This window comes from Mustelus asterias, chromosome 17 (genome assembly GCF_964213995.1).
Source record: "Mustelus asterias chromosome 17, sMusAst1.hap1.1, whole genome shotgun sequence".
Lineage (NCBI taxonomy): Eukaryota > Metazoa > Chordata > Chondrichthyes > Carcharhiniformes > Triakidae > Mustelus > Mustelus asterias.
In genome coordinates this window covers 18,033,805-18,047,500 of record NC_135817.1, presented here as the reverse complement: position 1 = coordinate 18,047,500, position 13,696 = coordinate 18,033,805, and the positions used below count along the sequence as shown (strand labels likewise).

At 46.2% G+C, this 13,696-nt stretch overlaps 1 protein-coding gene across 1 annotated transcript in view; it reads left to right on the top strand.

The window, feature by feature from the left end:
- Positions 1–13,696, top strand: part of LOC144506354 (coagulation factor X-like) — a 151,177-nt gene that overhangs the window by 73,459 nt on the left and 64,022 nt on the right. Inside the window, exons 4-5 of the mRNA XM_078232348.1 lie at positions 7,334–7,447; positions 8,544–8,675. Coding sequence (XP_078088474.1) covers positions 7,334–7,447; positions 8,544–8,675 — 246 coding nt within the window. The remainder of the gene's footprint in view (positions 1–7,333; positions 7,448–8,543; positions 8,676–13,696) is intronic.

The following is a 13,696-nucleotide window of genomic DNA, read 5'->3' as shown; positions in this document are numbered from 1 at the left end:
GAAACACTCGGGCCAGTGATTTCTCTCCTTGGCCTTGGCAACTATATAGAGTCACCAGAGATCTACAGCACAGAACAAGGCTCTTCCGACCATCGAGTCTCTGCCAGTCAAAGGCACACCATCCAACTATTCTACTCCCATTTTCAGCACTTGGCCCATAGCCTTGTATGCTTTGGTATCACAAGTGCTCATCTAAATACTGGTTTAATGTTCTGAGGCTCTTTGCCTCCACCATCCTTTCGGACAGTGAGTGTCGTGGTTCCCCAGGACGACAATTTATTCACATCAATTAAAACAGAGAGTCTGAGCAGCGATCTTCCAAGCAATAGACTTTATTTCTCAACACAAGAGATAAAGTCGGGAACGTCCGGAACACTCCAAAGAGCCCTTGGGCTTACAATCTTTTATGTACATTTCAGCCTCCTATCTCAAGATCCTTATCTCCCTTTTACAGCCTGTCCTTGGTTGTAATCTTACCCTACAGCCCTATCTTTCTTTGGCCACCATTAATTTTAGTTGACCCTTTATCTGTTTTCTTTGCATTTGGTCGTTCCCTGTTATATCTCTTCGTTTCTTAAACCATGGTGGTTATAACTCTTGCTCTTATCTGAACTTTTCTGTTTGTACAATAATCGTGGTTTTGTAAGCTAAGGCGAATGTGTTTAGAAGAAAAGACATCCCCCTGCTGATTTATGGTCCACTAATGTGTTTAGCAGAAAAGACATTCTCTCTGCTGGTTTATGGTCCACTATTAAGTTGAACCACCGAGCAGTCTTCCTTGTTTTCTTAAGTGACTATTGTCTGCTTTCCTTAATTAGTGATTGCTATATTACTTCTCTAGTTCCTCCACTTTGATCATATCAATTTCTGTCTTGAAGACGCTCAACGTCTCGGCCTCCACAGCCCTCTGTGGCAATGAATTCCACAGACCCACCACTCTCTGGCTGAAGAAATTTCTCCTCATCTCTGTTCTAAAGTGACTCCCTTTTATTCTAAGGCTGTGCCCCCGCGTCCTAGTCTCCCCTGTTAATGGAAACAACTTCCCTACGTCCATCCTATCTAAGCCGTTCATTATCTTGTAAGTTTCTATCAGATCTCCCCTCAACCTCCTAAACTCCAATGAATATAATCCCACGATCCTCAGACGTTCATCGTATGTCAGGCCTACCATTCCTGGGATCATCCGTGTGAATCTCCGCTGGACCCGCTCCAGTGCCAGTATGTCCTTCCTGAGGTGTGGGGCCCAAAATTGCTCACAGTACTCCAAATGGGGCCTAACCAGTGCTTTATAAAGCCTCAGAAGTACATCCCTGCTTTTGTATTCCAAGCCTCTTGAGATAAATGACAACATTACATTTGCTTTCTTAATTACGGACTCAACCTGCAAGTTTACCTTTAGAGAATCCTGGACTAGGACTCCCAAGTCCCTTTGCACTTTAGCATTATGAATTTTGTCACCGTTTAGAAAATAGTCCATGCCTCTATTCTTTTTTCCAAAGTGTACGACCTCGCACTTGCCCACGTTGAATTTCATCAGCCACTTCTTGGACCACTCTCCTAAACTGTCTAAATCTTTCTGCAGCCTCCCCACCTCCTCAATACTACCTGCCCCTCCACCTATCTTTGTATCATCGGCAAACTTGGCCAGAATGCTCCCAGTCCCGTCATCTAGATCGTTAATATATAAAGAGAACAGCTGTGGCCCCAACACTGAACCCTGCGGGACACCACTTGTCACCGGTTGCCATTCTGAGAAAGAACCTTTTATCCCAACTCTCTGCCTTCTGTCTGACAGCCAATCGTCAATCCATGTTAGTACCTTGCCTCGAATACCATGGGCCCTTATTTTACTCAGCAGTCTCCCGTGAGGCACCTTGTCAAAGGCCTTTTGGAAGTCAAGATAGATAACATCCATTGGCTCTCCTTGGTCTAACCTATTTGTTATCTCTTCAAAGAACTCTAACAGGTTTGTCAGGCACGACCTCCCCTTACTAAATCCATGCTGACTTGTCTTAATCCGACCCTGCACTTCCAAGAATTTAGAAATCTCATCCTTAACGACTACACTTGATTATATTAGGTCACACGAAGTTACTTTAGGTTACATATCCATTTTCACTACTTATCTAAATCTGCTTTATTATTTCACTAAAACCTATGAATCTGAATTCCATACTAAACTCATACAATATCCAGTACAATTTCCCTTACAAGTGAATCTGAATTTCATACTAAACTCATACAATATCCAGTACAATTTCCCTTACATGAGTTCCAAATTCCCAATTCCTTCTGGGTGAAACTATTTTCCTTGGTGAGACTACGCCTGGAGAGGATTGTGTGCAGTTTTTATCTCCTTACCTGAGGAAAGGTATATTCTCCAGAGAGAGTGTGAAAAAAGGTTTGCCAAACTAATTCCAGGGATGGAGGAATCGACCAATGAGGAAAGATTAAATAGACTGGGTCTTTATTCTCTGGGTTTAGAAGAATAAGAGTTGATCTTATTTAAATATAGACAATTCTTACAGGGCTCTACAGGGATGATGCAGGAAGGATGTTTCCCCTAGTTGGGGTGTCTAGAATCAGTGCACACAGTCTCAGAATAAGGGGCAGGTTGTTCAGGACTGTGAGAGGAATCATAGAGTCATAGAGGTTTACAGCATGGAAACAGGCCCTTCGGCCCAACTTATCCACGCCGCCCTTATTTTTTTTTTAAAACCCCGAAGCTAATCCCAATTGCCCGCATTTGGCCCATATCCCTCTTACCCATGTAACTGTTTAAATGCTTTTTAAAAAGAGGAAATTGCGGGTCCCCTAGCCGTGATATTTGAATCATCGATAGTCACGCGTGAGGTGCCTGAAGATTGGAGGATGGCAAATGTTGTGCCTTTATTTACAAAGGGCTGCAGGGAAATGCCTGGGAACTACAGGCCAGTGAGCCTCACATCTGTGATGGATAAGTTGTTGGAAGGCATTTTGAGAAACAGGATCTACAGATATTTAGAGACGCAAGGACTGATTAGGGAAAGTCAGCATGGCTTTGTGAGTGGAAAATCACGTGTCACAAATTTGATCGAGTTTTTTGAAGGGGTAACCAAGAAGATAAGATGAGGGCAGTGCAGTTGATGTTGTCTACATGGACTTTAGCAAGGCCTTTGACAAGGTACCGCATGGTAGGTTGTTGCATAAGGTTAAATCACACGGGATCCAGAGTGAGGTATCTAAATGGATACAAAATTGGCTTCTTGACAGAAGCGTGGTTGTGGAGAGTTGTTTTTCAAACTGGAGGCCTGTGACTAGTGGTGTGCCTCAGGGATCAGTGCTGGGTCCACTGTTATTTGTCATTTATATTAATGATTTGGATAAGAATATAGAAGGCATGGTTAGTAAGTTTGCAGATGACACCAAGATTGGTGGCATAATGGACAGTGAAGAAGGTTATCTCCAATTGCTTCGGGATCTTGATCAATTGGGCCAGTGGGCTGATGAATGGCAGATGGAGTTTAATTTAGACAAATGCGAGGTGATGCATTTTGGTAGATTGAACCAGGGCAGGACTTACTCAGTTAATGGTAGGGCACTGGGGAGAGTTACAGAACAAAGAGATCAAGGAGTACATGTTCATAGCTCCTTGAAAGTGAAGTCACAAGTGGACAGAGTGGTGAAGAAGGCATTCGGCATGCTTGGTTTAATCGGTCAGAACATTGAATGCAGGAGTTGGAACGTCTTGTTGAAGTTGTACAAGACATTGGTAAGGCCACACTTGGAATACTGTGTACAGTTCTGGACACCCTATAATAGAAAGGATATTATTAAACTAGAAAGAGTGCAGAAAAGATTTACTAGGATGCTAAACTTGATGGATTGAGTTATAAGGAGAGGCTGGATAGACTGGGACTTTTTTCTCTGGAACGTAGAAGGCTGAGGGGTGATCTTATAGAGGTCTATAAAATAATGAGGGGCACAGATCAACCAGATAGTCAATATCTTTTCCCAAACGTAGGGGAGTCTAAAACTAGAGGGCATAGGTTTAAGGTGAGAGGGGAGAGATACAAAAGTGTCCAGAGGGGCACTTTTTTCACACAGGGTGGTGAGTATCTGGAACAAGCTGCCAGAGGTAGTAGTAGAGGCGGATACAATTTTGTCTTTTAAAAAGCATTTAGATAGTTACATGGGTACGATGAGTATAGAGGGATATGGGCCAAATGCGGGCAATTGGGATTAGCTTAGGGGTTTTTTTTAAAAAAAGGGCGGCATGGACATGTTGGGCCGAAGGGCCTGTTTCCATGCTGCAAACCTCTATGACTCTTTGAAAAGACAAAATTGTACCCGCCTCTACTGCTACCTTTGACAGCTTGTTCCAGACACTCACCAGCCTCTGTGTGAAAAAATTGCCCTCTGGCCACTTTTGTATCTCTCCCCTCTCACCTTAAACCTATGCCCTCTAGTTTTAGACTCCCCTACCTTTGGGAAAAGATATTGACTATCTAGCTCGCCTGTGCCCCTCATTATTTGATAGACCTCTATAAGATCACCCCTCAGCCTTCTACGCTCCAGGGAAAAAAGTCCCAGTCTATCCAGCCTCTCCTTATAACTCAAACCATCAAGTCCCAGTAGCATCCTAGTAAATCTCTTCTGCACTCTTTCCAGTTTAATAATATCCTTTCTATAATAGAGTGACCAGGAGTGGGTGATAAGTCTTTGGAATTCTCTGCCCAGAGGCTGTGGGGACTCAGTCACTGAGTACGTTTGAGACTGAGATTGATAGATTTCTATATATTAAATTCATCAAGGGATAGTACAGGAAAATAGTGAAGTAGAAGCCATGATCACATTGAATGGCAGATTGGGCGCAAAGAGCTGAATGGCCTCCTCTGGCTCCAATTTGTTATGTTCTTATGTCTATGCTACAGGGAACGGGTAAGATTCTCTGGCCTCCCAGCTGCGTGTTTCCCACCAGTGGGACGTGGGCATGTTGTTTGCTAGTGGTGGGATTCTCTGGTCCCACCGCTGCCAATGGGAATTCCCATTGATGTCTCCCCACGCTGCGGGCGGGGGTGTGCAGCGAGCTGGAGAATTCTGGCCAACATCTTCACAAAACTCCAGGCAGTTTGTCAAACATGATTTCTCTTTCATGAAGCCATGGTGACTCTGCCCAATCATATCATTATTTTCCAAATGTTCAGTTATCACATCCTTTATAATAAAAACAGAAAATGCTGGAGAAACTCTGCAGGTCTGACATCAGCTGTGGAGAGAGAAGTAGAATTAATGGGGGTGATTCTCCCAAAAGTGCTGAATTGGTAAGAAAACTGGTGTAAATCACGACTGTTTTTTCAGTTCAACTTCAGACCTGAACTCCCACACTCTGTGCAGTGCAAAAGTCACAATTATGAATCTCAGTAAAAACCCGGGGTGAGGGGCCTATTCACACCAGAGTCTGACAGCTCCAGAACTCTGTGCATGCGCAGTGGTCCCGATCTGTCAGTTTCCCCGAACACTGGCCAACCCGGAACCCTCGCAGTGCTGTTCCTCCAGCCCCGACCGAGTTGCACAAGCATTCCCGGGCCAGTCCCGACCCCCCCCCCACGTCCAACTATTTCCCCCCACCCCTCCCTCCCCCCTAGTAGTGGAAATCCCCCCCACCCTGGTAGACCCCCCCATTGACTCCCCAGCAGACCATCCCCCCCCCCCCCACCTCTGGGAGGCAGACTCCCCCACCGGCAGACCCCCACCCCCCCCACCGGCAGACCACCTCCCCCAGCCTGTCCCGATCGCTGGTCTCCCTCCAGCTCCAACCATCCCAATGCAGAGTGGCAGAGGGACAGCCCACCCCTACTAGGCCCTGCGCACAATAGGCCCCACCCCTCAACAACACCCACAATAGGCCCCACCCCTCAACAACACCCACAATAGGCCTCACCCCATGCCCCACCCCTTGCCCCCTCGGGCAATGCCCCCTTGGCCCCACCCCCTTGGCACTGCCCAATGCCCGGTGCCCTCTTGGGCAGTGCCAGGGGGCACAGACTGGCACTGCCAGAATGCCCATGCCCAGGGGCACCACCCCCCTGCCGCCCAATCCCCTGGGGGGGGGCCCCGATTGCCCACCCCTTCACTCTGGCAGTGTCTCCTGCTAGTTCCCCGCAAGTGGGGAGCTACTCTAAACCCTGCCGGAGTTAAATACTCCTGGCGGGGTGGGAGATGCTATCGGCCTGGAGAATTCCATGCCGGGCCCAATAATGAGATTTTAAAATACATTTTAAAAACTATTTAAATGACTTCCCTCTCTTCCTGCCGGTTTCCAGTGCGGGCTGACTGCACCTGTTCTCTGGGTCTGGGAGACGTGGATGCATTCCCAACGCATGCAATCCCGATGTGCCAAAAAACGTGCTCGCCGGGATGGGAGAATCGCCCCAATGTTTCTCGTCCATGTGACTCTTCTGAAGAAAAGTTCCGGCACCCGTAGTATTTTGCTTTTATCACATCCTTTATAATACAGTTTACTATTCTTCCTACCACTGCCATCAAACTAAAGGTCTGTAGTTCTCCATTTTCTCTCTTCTGGGTAATATTTGCTACTTTCCAGTCTGTAGGAACCTTTCCAGAATCTATAGAATTTTGAAAGATAACCAACACATTCTTTATCTCAAACTCAAGGATGTAGCTCAGCTGCTTGAGGAATTTATCAGTATTCAATTTAATTATATTTTTGAGCACTAGCTCTTCATTAGTGCTACTTTCTTTCAATTCCTCATTCTCACAAGCCCATTGGTTCCCCAGTTATTCTGGGCCGTTCTCTGTATCTTCCTCCATGAAGACAGACACAAAGTAATTGTTTAGTTGCTCCACCATTTCTCTATTCACCATATAAATTCTCTGATCTCTGCCTGTAATGGACCCACATTTGGCCTTGCTAATCTTTTCTTTTTCACATCCTTAAAGAAGCTGTTACAGTTTGCCTTTATCTTACCTGTTAGTTTGCATTCATATTCTCTCTTTCTTTATCAGTTTCTTTGCCCTCCTTTTCTGGATTCTAAATTGTTCCCAATTCTCAGGCTTAACATTTTTTCTCACATTCTTATAAGTCAATTCCTTTGATTTAATGCAATAGTTAATTTCTTTTGTTTTGTTGACTCAGCTTTCTATTGGTTTTGGGGAATATTTATTTGTTGTAGACCATGTTCTATTTCTTTAAAAAACAGCCATTTCCTGTCTATCTCAATTATTGTAATGTATTTTCCCAAAACACTCCTACCCTGAGGGAATGTGAGAATCACTGAGGTGAATTTCACAAATGTTTTTCAGGTGAATGTTATATTGTTCTCTCTCACAGATGGGGATCAGTGTGAATCTAGTCCTTGCAGGCATGGTGGCTCCTGTCGTGATGGTGTTGGGCGGTATGAGTGCCTCTGCCAACAGGGCTACAAAGGCATCAACTGTGAAGTTGGTAAGCTCCATGAGAGAACTGTTCATAACCAATCATTGAAAGTGGATTTATTTGCATCAGGTAGATGTTAAGATTCGGAGGTGGAGAGGAGGGGTTTCTGGAGGAGAGAGCAGTGAGAGTGGGGTGGAATTTTGCAGCCTCACTCATCCTGAAACCGTAAAATCCCACCCGAGGTCAACAGACTTTCCCATTGTCCACCCTCACCTGCTCCAATTCCTCCGGTGGGTGGGGCGGTAAAATTTCTGTTGGGAGAGTGTGGGGTGGGGGGTGGGGGGGCGGGGTGCAGGTCTGCGAGGAAGGTGTCCTTGTCAAATCCAGAGGAACACTCTTCCTGCTCCTTCTGAACCCACACTGAAACTTAATGTCCCATTTAAAACTCACCTGGTCAGGCATCTCCTGAACCTTCGCAGGTTTGGCAGAGTGGAAAACGTTTCACAGCAACCAATATTAAGAGGATTCATCTTTACATATGATAGAATCCCTTCATTGCAGAAGGAGGCCATTCAGCCCATCGAGTCTGCACCTTACCCATGCCCTATCCCCATAACCTCACATATTTACCCCATTAATCCCCCTAAATTACACATCTTTAGACACTAAGGGACAATTTAGTATGGCCAATGTACCTAACCTACACTTCTTTGGACTGTGGACAAAGGGAGAATGTGCAAACTCCACACAGTCACTCAAGGCTGGAATTGAACCCGGGTCCATGACGCTGTGAGGCAGCAATGCTAACTACTGTGCCACTCTGCCGCTAGGATATGCCTGCAATTTTAACAGGTCACTTGATGAGATAAGGCTCCACGCAAGGAACTTATGGCAAGTAATGAATATATGGGAAAGCCATAGCGAAATGGGGCCTTGGTGTCGCTTCCTGCTGGGACTGGCTGGAAGTGAGCAGATCTGCAACAAAGTGAAAGCTCCAAAGTTAATGTGGGTGGGAGACCTGATTTTTGGATTAGTGAGTGAGTTTCCACCAGGATTTCACTCCCTCCCACCCTGCCCACAACCACCAACCCCAAAAATTAACCCAACCTGGAGTTAAATCTGTCTCGCTATATCTGCTTCATGATTCATGTTTGGTGCCTTTCAGAAATCCCAAAACTATGTAGTCTGGAAAACGGAGGCTGCCAGCATTATTGTCGGGTCCAGCGAGACCGTATCAAGTGTACCTGTGTAGACGGCTATGCACTTGGAATTGATGAAAAGTCATGTATTCCACAAGGTAGAAATGTAATATTTTATATGCAACCTTTTCTTAAACTTTGCCTAGTTACAACGTCCCTCATCGTGTTGGGGGAAGGGGATATGTCCCACCAGAACCAATCATGGAGCAATGATAGGAGGAGGACTAATCTACACAAAACTGAACAAGCTTGTGTTCTTCACAGTGACCCTGTGGAAACATATGATACTGAGGAGGTTATACAGGGTGAATACTCAGAGGATGTTTCCCCCTGCGAGGGAATCTAGATCCTGGGGACATGGTATGAGAATAAGAGGTCTCCGATTTGTGACTCGGATGAGGATCTCTCAAAAGGATCTTTAATGTTTGAATTCTCTCTCCCAGAGAGCAGTGGAGGCTGGGTCATTGACATTAGTCAAGGCTAAGTTAGACAGATACATGATCAACAGGGAAATCAAGAGTTATGGGAGGAGGAGAGCACAGCTGTACAGTCTACTCCTGCTCCTATTTGTTACGTTCCTATGTTCTTTACATGTTAACTTGACGCCTTAACTTATGAGGAAAGGTTAAACAGACAGGGCTTGTTTCCTCTGGAGTTTAGAAGACCGAGGGGTGACTTGATTGAAGTATATAAGATCCTGAATGGTTTTGACAAGGTGGATGTTGAAAGAATGCTTCCTCCTGTGGTGAGTCCGGAACCAGGAAGCACAGTTTTAAAATTAGGGATGATAGGACAGATGAGGAGAATTTTTTTTTTGTTGGAACTCAGAAGGCAAGGAAGATGGGGGTCATTGAATATTTTTAAGGCAGAGGTAGATAGTTTGTTGTTAGGTAAAGATATCAAAGGTTAACAGGGGTAGATGGTGTTCAGGTCAGAAACTTCAAAGTGTTTTATGGAGCCCGCCTGGATCATAGGTTTTGCCTCTTGAATTTGGCTAGGATAAGCATGATATGTTTCACTTCAGGTATGATTCAAATGACTCACTAGGGAGCTTTCATCAAACAAAGTTTATTTAAGAATGTAGTTAATATGTATAGCAAGAACCCTTATCAATTACAAACAAAACAACCACTATAATGTATAATCGATAACAAATATATCTAATGTCTATCAAACCAATCCTGTTGACAAAAGACCATTTTCACAGGTTTAACATAACAAAGACTAATGCTCATTTGATACTGGACTTGAGACCTTTGGATGAAGTCTGCAGTTTTCTGGATAGGCTCAGAACAGTTTGAAGTCAGAACAGCTTCCCAAAACACCAGGGACTCTAGGCAAGTCACCAACAATGACGAATGGCAGATGGAGTTTAATTCAGACGAATGCGAGGTAATGCATTTTGGTAGATTGAACCAGGGCAGGACTTACTCAGTTAATGGTAGGGCGTTGGGGAGAGCTACAGAACAAAGAGATCATAGGAATCATAGAAATCATAGAAACCCTACAGTACAGAAAGAGGCCATTCGGCCCATCGAGTCTGCACCGACCACAATCCCACCCAGGCCCTACCCCCATATCCCTACATATTTTACCCACTAATCCCTCTAATCTACACATCCCAGGACACTAAGGGGTAATTTTAGCATGGCCAATCAACCTAACCCGCACATCTTTGGACTGTGGGAGGAAACCGGAGCTCCCGGAGGAAACCCACGCAGACACGAGGAGAATGTGCAATCTCCACACAGATCTAGAGGTAAATGTTCATAGCTCCTTGAAAATAGAGTCACAGGTGGACAGAGTGGTGAAGAAGGCATTCGGCATGCTTGGTTTCATCGGTCAAGATGTGGAGTAAGGAATCAAGTTGTAACTTGGTTTCTGTGTCTCTGTGACCTGTTTGAGAGCACATTTTCACTCCATCTGACGAAGGAGCAGCGCTCCAAAAGCTAATGGTGTTTGCTACCAAATAAACCTGTTCGACTTTAACCTGGTGTTGTTAAAACTCTGACTGTGTTCATCGGACAGAACATTGAATACAGGAGTTGGGATGTCTTGTTAAAGTTGTACAAGACATTGGTAAGGCCACACTTGGAATATTGTGTGCAATTCTGGGCACCCTATTATAGAAAGGATATTATTAAACTAGGATGCTACCGGGACTTGACGGATTGAGTTATAAGGAGAGGCTGGATAGATTGGGACTTTTTTCTCTGGAGCATAGGAGGCTGAGGGGTGACCTTATAGAGGTCTATAAAATAATGAGGGGCACAGACAGGTTGGATAGTCAATACCTTTTCCCAAAGGTAGGGGAGTCTAAAACTAGAGGACATAGGTTTAAGCAGAGAGGGGAGAGATGCAAAAGTGTCCAGAGGGGCAATTGTTTCACACACAGGGTGGTGAGTGTCTGGAACAAGCTGCCAGAGGTAATAGTAGAGGCGGGTACAATTTTATCTTTTAAAAAGCCATTAGATAGTTCCATGGGTATGATGGGTATAGAGGGATATGGGCTAAATGCGGGCAATTGGGATTACCTTAGGGGTTTTTTTTAAAAAAAGGGCAGCATGGACAATTTGGGCCGAAGGGCCTGTTTCCATGCTGTAAACCTCTATGACTCTATGACTCTAACAGCTGATTCCTTCCTTCAGAAAGACAAGACCTTGGTTTCAGATGACTAGCAGAATTTCCAAAAGCAGGGAAGAGACTTCTTTTCAGTTTAATGCCCCTTCTAAAAGTAAAACTTAAACTGCAGCTCCAAACTGAAAATGAAAAAAAACTCATATCACCCAACATGCCAACCAGTTTTTTTTCCTAACAATGCAGAGACTTAAACATCCAATAAAAATAAACTAACCCCCGCTAAAACAGCAATAAAAGGACATCTCCAGTCAAATAATAACAGCAGCTAAGGCTGTGAGCTGAGAAACACTGACTATGAGGACTGCAGAGATCATGATTTATTTTTAAAAACTTCAAGGTACACTAACATCACAATGGGAATGTGGAATTCAACACAAACAGATCATTCAGCTCAAGGGGCCGAGTGGCCTACATTTGTTCCTACTCCATGTGTTCATATTAGCTCTCAATTTGCCTGTGAATTGGCAAAAAACAATCCTTTTTGTCATTCTCTGGCTCTGCTTTCAACAGGCTAACACAGCCTGTGAGTGTCTCTCACATGGAGAGACCATAATGTTAGACTCCAGTCATGCCATGGCCAAGCTCCAAGTTTGTCATCCGCTCCCTGATACAAGTATTTTACTGTGCTGTTACAAAGTTGGAGAAGTGTTACATCTGTTATTGTCTTCACCAAGGTTGATCTTTCCAAGCAAGATGTAAACTAATCTTCATACAATAAGATGGTTACTGTTGATCAATAACACAGGGACTTAACCTGTGCGCAAGCATCCCTGTGTGCCAGTGGACATAGCTCTGACCACAATTCCAAAAATCCTTCAAAATTATCATACTTCTGTTTTAATCCCTTCACGGGGCTCTATTTTACCATTGCTGGGCAGACTTGAATCTGGGAGTGTTTCAGATCCGACATTTAGACCCGTTCTCCGGCTCCTCCATACGCACTCTGCCTGCAAAAATATCAGTGATTTCGAATCGAGCTGCACAAGCCTGTGGGCGGGGCTTATCGTGCCTGAAACCCTGCAGCTCCGATCAGCGCCTCCAACTGCGCATGCGCAGAAACAAAATGATCGAATAACGCGCTCCTACCACTTTGCTCCTGGGCCGGATAATGCTTCCCCCTGGCCCCACAGACATTGCCCCACCCCGCACAACATTACTGAACCCCTTATCCTCTCACTTATCCGCCACCCAGAACAATCCCGGGCTCCTCCCCCCCCCCACTGATCTCAGGCAGAGTGTCAGCGGACCCCCCCTTCCCCACCCCCCACTGATCTCAGGCAGAGTGGCAGTGGGTCCCCCCCTTCCCCACCCCCCACTGATCTCAGGCAGAGTGGCAGCGGACCCCCCCTTCCCCGCCAATGATCTCAGGCAGAGAGATCCACACTCCCCCCCCCCACCCCCCCGCCCCCGCCCCCCCCATATAGACATCAGGCAGGGTGATCCCTCTCATCCCCACCCTGGACCCTCCTGCACAAGGCCTCCATCTCCCCCAGACTCTGATGGTTGTGTGACACCTCCCTCTCTCTCCCCTGTCCCCAGTATTGAGGCACTGATCCACCACCCCCATCCCCCCTCCCCATCAGCACACCTGCAAGTGCTCACTTGCCTTCCCCTCAATGCTAACAAGCAAACTGCATGTAACTTGCTGGAATGTTCTGCCAAACTGCCTGCAGCTGTTCTGCCCTAATGAGGGGCAGCTCCATTAAAAACACAAGAATGGACAGGCAGGAAGGCATTCCTGCACAAAATGTGTGCACGACCAGCCCCCTGATTTTCTGAGGGTGACCTGGGGAAGCTACTGGATGAAGCAGAGGTGAGGCGGGACACCCTCTTCCCCCCAGGACGACGCAGACCCAGAGGGGCTGATGGAAATGCGGCCTGGAAGGAAGTCACCGCTTCGGTCAGTGCCAGGGTATTGGCCCCCCTCAAACCAGGAAGCAGGGCCAGAAAAAAGTCAATGACCTTATCCGTGCAGCAAGGGTGAGTGCTGAATCTGATCTTGCATCTTCCCCCAGATCCTCCCATCCCCAGCACCCTGCATGCTTCCAGCTCCTGACCCTCAAGCACTTCCTTCCTATCCCCCCAAGAGCCCCACTGCGCTTGCCCTTTAAGGGCCACCACGTGATACTCTGCAGGAGTCACGCCATCATTTCTTTCATGGCTCCTTCAGTCTCCACAGGAGAAGACCGACCATAACAACTGTGAGAGGGTGAAGACAGGGGATGGTGGGCCAGACCTCCGGGTCCTCACCCTCTTTGAGGAGCGGGTGCTGGAGTTGCCAAGGGAAGGGGAGACACGGGCTGTCAGCGACAGCATGGTCGGGCTGCCATCAAGACATGAGCACCTGTCATTCCTCCACTCACTTTGAGGCAACTTCTTGGGGCCACAAGTTTCAGGTGCAAGGGGCAAGGTGTAAAGGAGATGTACGAGGCATGTTTATTTGCACAGAGAGAGTAGTAGGTGCCTGGAATTCGCTGCC